The sequence below is a fragment of the Labeo rohita genome, chromosome 24, assembly GCF_022985175.1.
Source record: "Labeo rohita strain BAU-BD-2019 chromosome 24, IGBB_LRoh.1.0, whole genome shotgun sequence".
NCBI classification, from domain to species: Eukaryota; Metazoa; Chordata; class Actinopteri; order Cypriniformes; family Cyprinidae; genus Labeo; species Labeo rohita.
Window position 1 is genome coordinate 11861697 of NC_066892.1, and position 12769 is coordinate 11874465.

At 30.9% G+C, this 12769-nt stretch overlaps 3 protein-coding genes across 7 annotated transcripts in view; 2 read left to right on the forward strand and 1 right to left on the reverse strand.

Moving 5' to 3' along the window:
- The window catches only part of rps6ka3b (ribosomal protein S6 kinase, polypeptide 3b), a 50505-nt gene extending 50447 nt beyond the window's left edge, over positions 1-58 (forward strand). For 2 of the 5 annotated variants that reach the window (XM_051098179.1, XM_051098180.1), the window contains one exon: positions 1-54. This exon is cut by the window's left edge and continues 1512 nt beyond it. The gene's annotated coding sequence lies outside the window, so the exon portion shown is untranslated. The other 3 variants (XM_051098182.1, XM_051098181.1, XM_051098177.1) reach the window with 3 other exon arrangements.
- A 1770-nt stretch (positions 59-1828) lies between these two features.
- si:dkey-226l10.6 (zinc finger protein OZF) lies at positions 1829-8360 on the reverse strand. Its single transcript, XM_051098187.1, has 2 exons — positions 7914-8360; positions 1829-3392 (listed from the first exon to the last, which is right to left on the reverse strand). Exons 1-2 carry the CDS (start codon positions 8202-8204, stop codon positions 2226-2228), a joined length of 1458 nt encoding a protein of 485 aa, XP_050954144.1. The 5' UTR covers positions 8205-8360; the 3' UTR covers positions 1829-2225.
- Positions 8361-8721: 361 nt separating this feature from the next.
- On the forward strand, positions 8722-12331 carry eif1axb (eukaryotic translation initiation factor 1A X-linked b). Its single transcript, XM_051098201.1, has 7 exons — positions 8722-8895; positions 9434-9517; positions 9623-9726; positions 9976-10026; positions 11184-11265; positions 11403-11494; positions 11608-12331. Exons 1-7 carry the CDS (start codon positions 8880-8882, stop codon positions 11611-11613), a joined length of 435 nt encoding a protein of 144 aa, XP_050954158.1. The 5' UTR covers positions 8722-8879; the 3' UTR covers positions 11614-12331.
- The last annotated feature ends 438 nt before the right edge of the window (positions 12332-12769 follow it).

The window sequence follows — 12769 nt, forward strand, 5'->3', positions numbered from 1 at the left end:
ATTGAAAACAGTTGTGCTGCCTAATATTTCTGTGGAAATCATAACACATTTTCTTTTAGGATTACGTTTTAAAAAACATTTATTGTACATTTATTAGAAATTGTACATGTCTTAACTGTCAGTTTTGGTCAATATAATGCATCCTATGCTGAATAAAAGTATTAATTTTATGTCCAATTCTGAGGGGGGAAAAGACAGATACTTTCTCAGAACTAGAAAGTTTATATCTCGCAATTCTGACGTTTAACTTCCAGTTGTGAATTTATCTCAAAATTTAAAAAAAAAAAAAAAAAAAAAAAAAAAAAGTCAAAATTGTGAGTTTGTCTCATGCAATTCTGAGAAAAAAAAAAAAAAAAAAAAACAAACATAAAAATCACAAGTTTGTATCACAATTCTGAGAAAAAAAATAAGAATCATGAGTTTGCCTCTTGCAATTCTGAGAAAAAAGTAAGAATCGCAAGTTTGTATCATGCAATTCCGAGGTAAACGTAAGAATTCCGAGTTTGTCACGTAATTCCGAGAAAAAAGTAGGAATCGTAAGAATTCAGAGTTTGTGTCACGTAATTCCAAGAAAAACGTAGGAATCGCGAGTTTGTATAATAAAATTCAGAGGAAAAAAAAACTAACAATCGTGAGTTTGTATCACACAATTTTGAGAAAAAAAGATTTGCAAGTTTGTATCACGCAATTCCGAGGTAAACGTAAGAATCATGAGTTTGTATCATGCAATTCCGAGGTAAATGTAAGAATCACAAGTTTGTGTCACACAATCCTCAGAAAAATAGAATTGCAAGTTTGTATCACGCAATTCCAAGGAATGGTGTGTTTGTATCCCGCAATTCCGAGAAAAAAAAACTAAGAAATCTGTGTTTGTATCACGTAATTCTGAGAAAAAAAAAGTAAGTTTGTATCCCGCAATTCCAAGAAAAAACTAAGAAACGCGTTTGTATCTCGCAATTCCAAGAAAAAAAAACCTTAAGAAACACGTTTGTATCACAATTCAAACGTAAGAAACGTAAGAATTCCGAGTTTGTCACGTAATTATGAGAAAAAAGTAGGAATCGCGAGTTTGTATAATAAAATTCAGAGGGAAAAAAAACTAACAATCGTGAGTTTGTATCACAATTTTGAGAAAAAAAGATTTGCGAGTTTATATCACGCAATTCCGAGGTAAACGTAAGAATCACAAGTTTGTATCACACAATTCCGAGAAAAAAGTAAGAATCGTGAGTTTGTATCACGCAATTTCGAGAGAAAAAAAAGCTTAGAATCACGAGTTTGTATTTCACAATTTCTGAGAAAAAAGTAAGAATCGCGAGTTTGTATCGCACATTTATGAGAAAAGAAGAATTGCAAGTTTGTATACTGAAATTCCATTAAAAAAAACTAGGAATTGCGTGTTTTTATCATGCAATTCTTAGAAAAAAGTAACCATCACCAGCTTGTATCACGCAATTCCGAGGAAAAAAAAAAAAAAGTAAGAATCGTTTGTATTATGTAATTCCGAGAAAAAAGTAAGAATCACAACTTTGTGTCACACAATTCTGAGAAAAAAAAAGTAAGAATCACGAGTATGTATTGCGAAATTCCTAGAAAAAAGTAAGAATCACGAATTTGTATCGTGATTCTGAGAAAAAAGTAAGAATTGTGAGTTTGTATCACACAATTCTGAGGAAAAAAACAACAAAAAAAATTAACAAGATTCAATTACCTTTCATTTTTTATTCAGTGATGGAAATGGGCTTCCATACATGACCCTAAATGCATCTCAATGCATCAGACAAAAGAAGTTTGATAATTTCAAACTTTCATAATTTGACCACAACAATCAGTCTTTAAGTAAAAATCATACATGATATTTTAACAGTTTTTTCAGTATGTCAAAATATGCACATAGAATGTCTAAAGAATATCTAAAGATCAATAGCAGCTAAACATTATAACTAACACCACAGAGACTTACATTTCCTACATGATAAAAAAGACAATCAAACGTACGTACAATATATGGTTGCATGTTCTGTAAAAAAAAAAAAAAAAAAAACAGAAATCTGCCGACAATATGCAATATTTAGTTTAATTAACCATGTAACAAAATCAGACCCTTAGGTTTAAACGTACACCTAACTAGTGAAAGAAAAAATGAATGAGTGTTTTGCCTTGGGTAAACTAAATATAAAAAAAACTATGCCATTTATTATACAGTACTTGTTCAGACTGAGATCTCATTGTGTGCCAGAGCTATCCTCGCTCTTCTCCTTCTCTTCATGATTATCTTGGGCAAGTTCCTTTTCCACAACCATATTTTCAGACTCCACATCTTCAACTGTTGATGGATCCATTGAACTCCCAGACAAATCTTCCATCTCATCTTCACTGAGTGCCTCCATCCCGGCCTCTTCCTCCCCCACAGTCACTGGATCCATTCCTTCCTCAGAGCTATTCACACTGACAAGACTTATTTCAGTATCATTTAGTTGGTCCTCAACAGACTCATCAAGCTGATGTTGCTCCGGAAGGCTCTTCTGTTCATGGGTGAGCATGTGTGCCGCGTAGCCTCGCTGTGAGAAGTAAATTTGGCAGATGTCGCAGTAGAACGGGGTCATCACGTTGTGTTTGTCCATGTGTTTGACGTAGCCATTGACTCTTAGGAAACCCTTATCGCAGGTCGTACACACAAGTTTCTCTCCAGCATGAGATGATTTGAGATGTTGAACGAGGGAACCTCTGAACTGGAAGCTCTTTTCACAGACGGGGCAGGCGCATATGAGTTTGGACGAGTGATGTTTCATGTGAGCAACCAGAGCAACTTTGTAGCCGAAACGTCTGGGACATAAATGGCACGTGAACGGCATGGCCGACTCTGCATCCTCATGAACTTTCTGGTGAGCTTTCAAAAAAGCCTGATGGGGGAAGCCCTTTCCACACTGTCGGCACACGAACCTCCCTTCGGGATTCTCTTTGGTGTGTAGGGCACGATGGCGCAAAAGCAGACTCATTTGATGAAACCTCTCCCCACATATTGAACAAACATAAAATCTGTCTTTGACTTCAGATTCGGTGTTCTTTTTAGTGTGAGTAGCCCGTCGATGCTTCATTAGGTTGCGTTTACTACGGAATCTCTGGCCACAAGTTAGACAGCTGATAAACTTTCTGCCATGACTTTCTTTAACCCCGAAAATTACGGTCGAGATGCCGTCCTCAGAAACGGCCAGCTCATTCTCCTCATATTTAACACTGTCATCCAGTGAGGAGTTCTGCTCTTGTCCAGGTGTCATGTTGGTACTCAGCTCATATTCAAAAGGCTCCTCTTTGACACAAGCAAGTGAAACAGCCTCGGAAATGGTGATTCTACATGTGTCATCCTCCACACTCTCATCTACTTCTGTTTCCTGTCAGATGAAACATAGTATAATATAATATTAATAGATAATATTATAGATAGACAGTTAGTTTAAATTTTAGATAGACAGATATTTTATATACACATATAGATAGATAGATAGATAGATTTTATATACAGATAGATAGATTTTAGATACACAGATATTTTATATATACACATAGATAGATAGAGATAGATAGATATTTTAGATAGATATTAGATAGATATTTTATATACACATATAGATAGATAGATAGATAGACAGATAGATATTTTATAAACAGATGATAGATAGATGGATATTTTATATACACAAATTAGATAGATAGATAGATAGATAGATAGATAGATAGATATTTTATATACACATAAATTAGATAGATAGATAGATAGATATTTTATATACACATAAATTAGATAGATATTTTATATACACATATAGATAGATAGATAGATAGATATTTTATATATAGATAGATAGATAGATAGATATTTTATAAACATGATAGATGGATATTTTATATACACATAGATTAGATAGATAGACAGATATATTTTATATACACATAAATTAGATAGATATTTTATATACACATAGATAGATAGATAGATATTTTATATACATGATAGATAGATGGATATTTTATATACACATAGATAGATAGATAGATAGATATTTTATATACACATAGATAGATGGATATTTTATATACACATAGATAGATAGATAGATAGATAGATAGATAGATATTTTATAAACATGATAGATAGATGGATATTTTATATACACATAAATTAGATAGATAGATATTTTATATACACATATAGATAGATATTTATATAGATAGATAGATAGATAGATAGATATTTTATAAACATGATAGATAGATGGATATTTTATATACACATAAATTAGATAGATAGATAGATAGATATTTTATATACACATAATAGATAGATGGATATTTTATATACACATAAATTAGATAGATATTTTATATACACATATAGATAGATGGATAGATATATAGATAGATAGATAGATAGATAGATAGATATATAGATAGATAGATGGATATTTTATATACACATAAATTAGATAGATAGATAGATAGATAGATATTTTATAAACATGATAGATAGATGGATATTTTATATACACATAAATTAGATAGATAGATAGATAGATAGATATTTTATAAACATGATAGATAGATGGATATTTTATATACACATAAATTAGATAGATAGATAGATAGATAGATAGATATTTTATAAACAGATGATAGATAGATGGATATTTTATATACACATAAATTAGATAGATATTTTATATACACAGATAGATAGATATTTTATATACACACAGATAGATAGATATTTTATATACACATAAATTAGATAGATAGTTTTTTATATACACATAGATAGATGGATATTTTATATACACATATAGATGGATAGATAGATAGATAGATAGATAGATAGATAGATAGATATTTTATATACACATAGATAGATAGATAGATAATTTTATATACACATAAATTAGATAGATAGATAGATATTTTTTATACACATAAATTTGATATTTTATATACATATATAAATAGATAGATATTTTATATACACAGATAGATAGATAGATATTTTTATACACAAATTAGATAGATATTTTATATACATATATAAATAGATAGATAGATAGATAGATAGATAGATATTTTATAAACATGATAGATGGATATTTTATATACACAAATTAGATAGATAGATAGATAGATAGATAGATAGATAGATAGATAGATATTTTATATACACATAAATTAGATAGATATTTTATATACACATATAGATAGATAGATAGATAGATAGATATTTTATAAACAGATGATAGATAGATAGATATTTTATATACACATAAATTAGATAGATATTTTATATACACAGATAGATAGATAGATAGATAGACAGATATTTTATATACACATAAATTAGATAGATAGTTTTTTATATACACATAGATAGATAGATTATATATAGATAGATAGATAGATAGATAGATAGATAGATAATTTTATATACACATAAATTAGATAGATAGATAGATATTTTTTATACACATAAATTTGATATTTTATATACACTGTGTGCAGAATTATTAGGCATGTTGATATTCTGGTCATATTTTTTTTCCAAACACATTTTACCAATTCCAAACCACATCAGTCTTAATAACTACTGTTAATTTTGTGTTTAATCATTTATGTGTGATATATAATTGTCCGTGAAGGCTGGAAGTGAAAAACTCCTTATATTCAGGTGTGCAGAATTATTAGGCATGTTTTCGTTTACAGCTAAAATGAGCCAAAAAAGAGATTTAACCCAGACTGAAAAGTCCAAATTATTAAATGCCCATGAGAAGAATGCAATACTAATGCATTACAAGAATTTGCAAAGTTAAGGCTTGACCATTGGACAGTGAAATGCTTGTTGAGTCTGCATGGTCAGAAAAAACAGGTGGAGAAGAAAAGATGCATGTTAACTGCAAAAGAATTAGGAATTAAGGTGAAGAATTAGGTGTGACACCATCAGGAACCGTTTCCAGTTCTCCAGCGCCACCATTTTCCAGAACTGCAACCTACCTGGAGTCTTCAGCGTACACCATTTCTCAGAGCTGCAACCTAAAAAATGCCTGACTTAGAATAACAAGCTTCCTGAAATACAATGTGTTTAGAGACAGGTTCTCAGAGACTTTGCTTATCTTCTAAAATCTGGCAGTAAGTTTTGGGAGTTCATTTTAGTCCATCTCTGCAAGTCAGACTTTTCAGGATAAGAGACTAAACATGAACTCCCAAAACTTACTGCCAGATTTTAGAAGATAAATTCTTGAATCAGAGGTACAAGAGGATGTGATGCTTGTCCTTCAAGAGTCACTCTCAACTTATCTGTCTCTAAAGCATATAAAAAAACTGTCTTCATGTATTTCACAAGACGTCAGCTTGTTATTCTTATTATTAAGTCAGGGGCATTTTTTAGGATTTTTACCAAGCAAAGTCTCTGAGAACCTGACACATTGTACTTCTGAAGACTCCAGGTAGGTTGCAGTTCTGGAAAATGGTGGCGCTGGAGAACTGGAAACGGTTCCTGATGGTGTCACACCTAATTCTTCACCTTAATTCCTAATTCTTTTGCAGTTAACATGCATCTTTTCTTCTCCACCTGTTTTTTCTGACCATGCAGACTCAACAAGCATTTCACTGTCCAATGGTCAAGCCTTAACTTTGCAAATTCTTGTAATGCATTAGTATTGCATTCTTCTCATGGGCATTTAATAATTTGGACTTTTCAGTCTGGGTTAAATCTCTTTTTTGGCTCATTTTAGCTGTAAACGAAAACATGCCTAATAATTCTGCACACCTGAATATAAGGAGTTTTTCACTTCCAGCCTTCACGGACAATTATATATCACACATAAATGATTAAACACAAAATTAACAGTAGTTATTAAGACTGATGTGGTTTGGAATTGGTAAAATGTGTTTGGAAAAAAAATATGACCAGAATATCAACATGCCTAATAATTCTGCACACAGTGTACATATATAAATAGATAGATATTTTATATACACAGATAGATAGATAGATAGATAGTTTATATACATATATAAATAGATAGATATTTTATATACACATATAGATAGATAGATGGATATTTTATATACACACAGATAGATAGATATTTTTATACACAAATTAGATAGATATTTTATATACATATATAAATAGATAGATAGATAGATAGATATTTTATATACACATACATAGATACATAGATAGATAGATAGATAGATGGATATTTTATATACACATAGATAGATATTTTATATACACAAATTAGATAGATATTTTATATACACATAAATAGATAGATAGATATTTTATATACATATATAAATAGATAGATAGATGGATATTTTATATACACATAGATAGATAGATAGATAGATAGATAGATAGATAGATAGATAGATAGATAGATATTTTATATACACAAATTAGATAGCTAGATATTTTATATACACATAAATAGATAGATAGATATTTTATATACAAATATAAATAGATAGATAGATGGATTTTATATACACATAGATAGATAGATAGATAGACAGATATTTTATCTACACAAATTAGACAGATATTTTATATACACATAGATAGATAGATAGATAGATAGATAGATAGATAGATAGACATATTTTATATACACATAAATTAGATAGATAGATAGATAGATAGATAGATAGATAGATAGATATGCAATTTATATTAGATAAGTATTACCTAATAAACACACTGAAATAATATTTACATAAACATTTAACATAACAGAGGGTTGTTTAATTATATATAATTTCATTTCATTTATATATCATATAAAGAATACTTAAATGTAACTTTAAGTGTAATTAAATTATATATAAAATATGTAATTTATATATAATAAACAAAATGAGTTTCCTACCTCTATCTCCCTTTCGGTCTCAGACGGTGGACTTACAGTGTGTACTGTGGGAACCGCGTCCACGCTTAGTATCATGCATGTGGTGTAACCCAGATCCATTTTGAAGTAGTTCTCCTCAGAGAAATGATCCCCGCACACCCGACATGAAGAAGTCGCGTCTTGCCCATCAGCTTTACTGTCTTCAATAAACTTTAACCACAAACTGCGTCTTTTCGGATCCTCTGGTAACATATAATGAATAATAGTGTCCGATCGGTTCGGACAACCACCGACCACACATTTATGTAGCATAATGTTTACGATGTAATTGGTTTGAGCTTTAATATGGAATGTTTCGACTGCTATTTATATCTAGACTGCGTACAATCCGTTGACCATAGTAGATAATCACACTTTTAAACGTTTTAAATATAATGGTGTTCAAAACAAACCGCAATCCTGTTTCTTCAAATATCACATACGTTAATTATGACAATGTCGCCACCTACCGGATAGGAGGACAAGACCTCTTACCTATTTTTTATATATCATTACCTCGTTTACCTTGTTTTTTAACCTTCAATTTATTTTTATCTTACCTTAATCTTACTTACTTTAGCTCATCTTACTTTAAAGCTGTATTTTTGTCCCTAAAAACAAGGATTTATTAATTATTAATTAATTATAATTAAGGAATTATTAATTTTATATATCATCATATCGCACTGTGTCAGATAATAATAAATTAGATTTAGCTCACTCCTATAAAATTCATATTTTATCAGCTCATGAACTGATTGCGTTTGTGAATAAAGTTTTGCGCTGTTGAACGAGGGAAACTGCGCATGCGTCATTGTCAGCTTTTCTCGCTAGCGGCGCTTGTCTGCTCACAACAGCACGTTTGAGAAGTAAAATATTTGACATATTGTTATAATTTCCCAACGTTTCTGAACATTATACGAGGGTCGTCGACGTCGTTCAAAGAATATGCCGAAAAACAAAGGTAAGGTGGTTTCTAAAGACAGTCGTGTGAGATCTTAGCCTTGAATTTAGCAAACAAGATAACGTGAGCTGTTGCGCCTGATACTGAATGTTGCCGTATATCGTCTTCGTTTGATTTTTACTTTTGGCAGTTGAATTTGTTTTTGGTTTTGTGTTTAATATCTATAATGTCGTAATAAGAAATAAAAGCAGCTGTCAGGGAATGAAAGGGATTGGCTCGGCCGCTCTGTTTGTTACGCAGGTACATATGGATAGTAGCGGACCAGTTATACGTATTTTGATCTTTACCTGCTTATACAATTTTTACATTTAATTATTAAGCTAAAATTTGTAAAAGGGCTCATGTATACTAAAAGTTGCCCGACAAATTAAGAATAGTTTAAGACGTCATTCATTTAACAGGCATGCTGAATATGTGTACTTTGCTCAGTCATTAGGCAACAATTCTTTATTGTCATAGGAATCTGTAGTGTGTTAATAAGATGGCATTTTCCAAGTGTATGATTGTATCTAATCGCATTTTATTTCTCTGTATCCAGGTAAAGGAGGAAAGAATCGGCGACGTGGTAAGAATGAGAATGAATCTGAGAAAAGAGAACTGGTGTTTAAAGAGGATGGGCAAGGTGTGTTGTAATACTCTTACATAAAATGAACATCCATGATATTAGGCGCTGCCTTTACTTCAAAACACATGATCTGTTTGTTGAAAAGCTGCTTGTGTGTTCTAGAGTATGCGCAGGTCATCAAGATGCTGGGAAACGGGAGGTTGGAGGCCATGTGTTTTGATGGAGTCAAGCGGCTTTGTCACATTCGAGGAAAGCTCCGGAAAAAGGTGCACTTTACAGATCCTGTCTGTGACGCTTCAGACTGAATGTGGATTCAGCATTTCCATCACTTTGTGAATGAGTGAATGCTGTGTGGACTGACACAAATGTGTAGGCCAATCAGTCAATATTGTTTGATGAATCTAGTCAGAACAAAATGTTCTGAAATGGAATTTAAACAGTTTAAAATGTTTTATTGTTCTTTAACAAGAAATCCAGCAATGTGTTATTTGTGGTCTTATGTTTTTTCAATTTAGGTGTGGATTAACACGTCAGACATTATACTCATTGGATTGAGGGACTACCAGGTTTGTTTGTTAAATGTTTGGTTATGTAATTCTAATATAATGTGGTTATAGTTTATAATTAAATATATTTATTTATACTTTTTAGGTTTATGGACTACCAGATTTGTTTGTTTAATATTTATCTGTTTATTTAATATACACTACCAGTCAAAAGTTTTTGAACCGTAAGATTTTTTTTTTAAAGAAGTCTCTTCTGCTAACCAAACCTGCATTTATTTGATCCAAAATACAGCAAAAGCAGTAATAATATGAAATATTTGTACTATTTAACTGCTTTCTGTTTGAGTATATTTTAAAATGTAATTTATTCCTGTAATCAAAGCTAAGTTCAGCATCATTACTTGTCTTTCTAATCATTCTAATATGTTGATTTTTATCATGTTATCAATATTTAAAACGTTTTTTTCAGGATTCTTTTAATAGAAAGATGCAAAGATCAACATTTGTGTAAAATAAGGAGCTTTTGTATTATTATACACTGCCATTCAAGAAATTATAAAAAAAATGCTTTTATTTAGCAAGGATGCTTTAAATTGATCAAAAGTAATGATAAAGACATTTATAATGTTACAAAAGATTTCATTTTTAGATAAATGCTGTTTTTCTGAACTTTCTATTCATCAAAGAAACCTGAAAAAAATCACCTTAGCTGTTTTTTAGCATAATAATAAATGTTTTGAGCACCAAATCAGAATATCAGAATGATTTCTGAAGGATCATGTGACAGGAGTAATGATGCTAAATATTCAGCTTTGAAATCACAGGAATAAATTACATTTTAAAATATATTTAAATAGAATTTTTTTTTTTTTTTAATAGCAAAAAATATTCAAAATTGTACTTTTTTTTACTGTACTTTGGATCAAATAAATGCAGGCTTGGTGAGCAGAAGGACTTGTTTTTAAAAAAAAAAAAACGTTACAAATCTTACTGCTCAAATTTTGACTGGTAGTGTGTATATATACAAATTAACTTTAATATAATATAAATAATTAATGATTTATATATAAATATATTATATTTTATGTATTTTATCATTTAAAAGCTGTACTTTTGTAGTGTAAAAATAAGATTCATGCTGCTGATGAAACTACACAGTTCTTTTATGCAGTGGCTTTTTATGGAGTGAATATCTGACATCTGAAATGTCTTATCAGGATAACAAAGCAGATGTTATTTTGAAGTATAATGCTGATGAGGCTCGGAGTCTGAAAGCGTATGGAGAGCTTCCAGAACACGGTGAGTTTATTCAATCTGAGAAACCCCTGCTAGATGGTTCTTGATAAATGGAGGTTCTTGGCTTGCAATATGCTGATCTTTTTGCTGCGCTGTATGAATTGTCGCGTCATTAAATTCTTACTGTTGGTGCCTTGCAGCCAAAATCAACGAGACTGATACCTTCGGGCCTGGTGATGACGACGAGATTCAGTTCGATGATATTGGTGATGACGATGAGGACATTGACGATGTAAGTACTAAAACACTCTTGTATTCGTCTGAAGATTAAGATTAATTTAAAATATCAACATTTTGATTAATCAATCAGTGTTTTGTTCTGACAATATCATATTTCTTCCCCAGATCTAAGAGGAAGACGCTGGGAAGTGAATGTGTTCTCGTCCTGAAGCGACAGTATCCTCACACACCCCCCTTAAGTCGCCCCTCCATTATTATGTACACGGAGGCTCAAGTTTTAGGTTTCTCTGACTAAACACATGACTGCATTGTCACCTTCAATCCATTTTGTTATCTTTTAATGTATTTATATTGATTTCACATCAAGTGGAATTTAGTTACAGTACAGAATCTATGGATTCGCAATAAAAAGATAACCAATTTTATGTTTGGTCTTGCAGTCTGTATACTAATAGACATGTTCAAAAGCTCTGTAAAGGTGAGTGAAACTCTTATGGTAAAAGCTGATACCTCTAGAACGCCTCTTGTCTTTTTGAATGTTTTTGAAGTATCTTTATGATTTACTGGTCATGCATTGGATGATGCATTTATTCAGATTAGCTCTGTTTTAATTCATCCTCATTTTCTTTGTGTTCTTGTCTACTTCACATGATAATAATTGATACTCATTTTACAGGGCTGCTAAATTGATCAAAGTGACTAATATTGAAGCTCTATGTATTACTTCACAGTTGTTACTCAGAGTTGCAACATAATAGCTTGATACTAAACTACAGTAAATATCAGCAACAAAAATATTTGTAAGATGAAAATGGAATTTTTTTTTACTTTCTAAAATGATAGCTCACAAAGCAAATAACCAGAATAAGGAAGTATTTTTGTACGCAAATAGGCTACTTAATGCAAGAATTGAGAGTTTGAGTGTGTTCTTGCAGAATGGCCCTTTTGAATGAGCATGGTGGTTGTTGGTTATAACTTGTTAATTTTAGGTGTATTGTTTTGATGAGCTTACGATGGTTGCTTTTTGTCCTCTGCTGCTTTTGATCAGAAAACCTGTGATTTTGAAATAAAATTCAACGACATTCAAAATCCTAGAAATGTGTATTTGAAACCTTTGCAATAACCGTTATTGTCCTAAATATTATTTTGTTACTATCTACCAGTTTTATACCTCCAGTATTTATGAAATGTTCAAAATGTTTTTTATAATATATGTGACCCTGGACCACAAGTCTTAAGTAGCATGGGTATATTTGTTGTGATAGCCAAAAATGCATTGTATGGATCAAAATTATCCTTTTTTTTTTTTTTTTTTTTCCCCTTCACT

What these genes read in the sequence shown, in the direction of transcription:
- si:dkey-226l10.6 (XM_051098187.1), bottom strand. Translation starts at nt 8,204, where the DNA reads ATGCTACATAAATGTGTGGTCGGTGGTTGTCCGAACCGATCGGACACT. An exon ending in AGACCGAAAGGGAGATAGAG is followed by an intron (nt 3,393 to 7,913) that starts GTAGGAAACTCA and finishes TTCATCTGACAG; the next exon opens with GAAACAGAAGTAGATGAGAG.
- eif1axb (XM_051098201.1), top strand. An exon ending in GAGGAAAGCTCCGGAAAAAG is followed by an intron (nt 9,727 to 9,975) that starts GTGCACTTTACA and finishes TTTTCAATTTAG; the next exon opens with GTGTGGATTAACACGTCAGA. An exon ending in TGGAGAGCTTCCAGAACACG is followed by an intron (nt 11,266 to 11,402) that starts GTGAGTTTATTC and finishes GGTGCCTTGCAG; the next exon opens with CCAAAATCAACGAGACTGAT.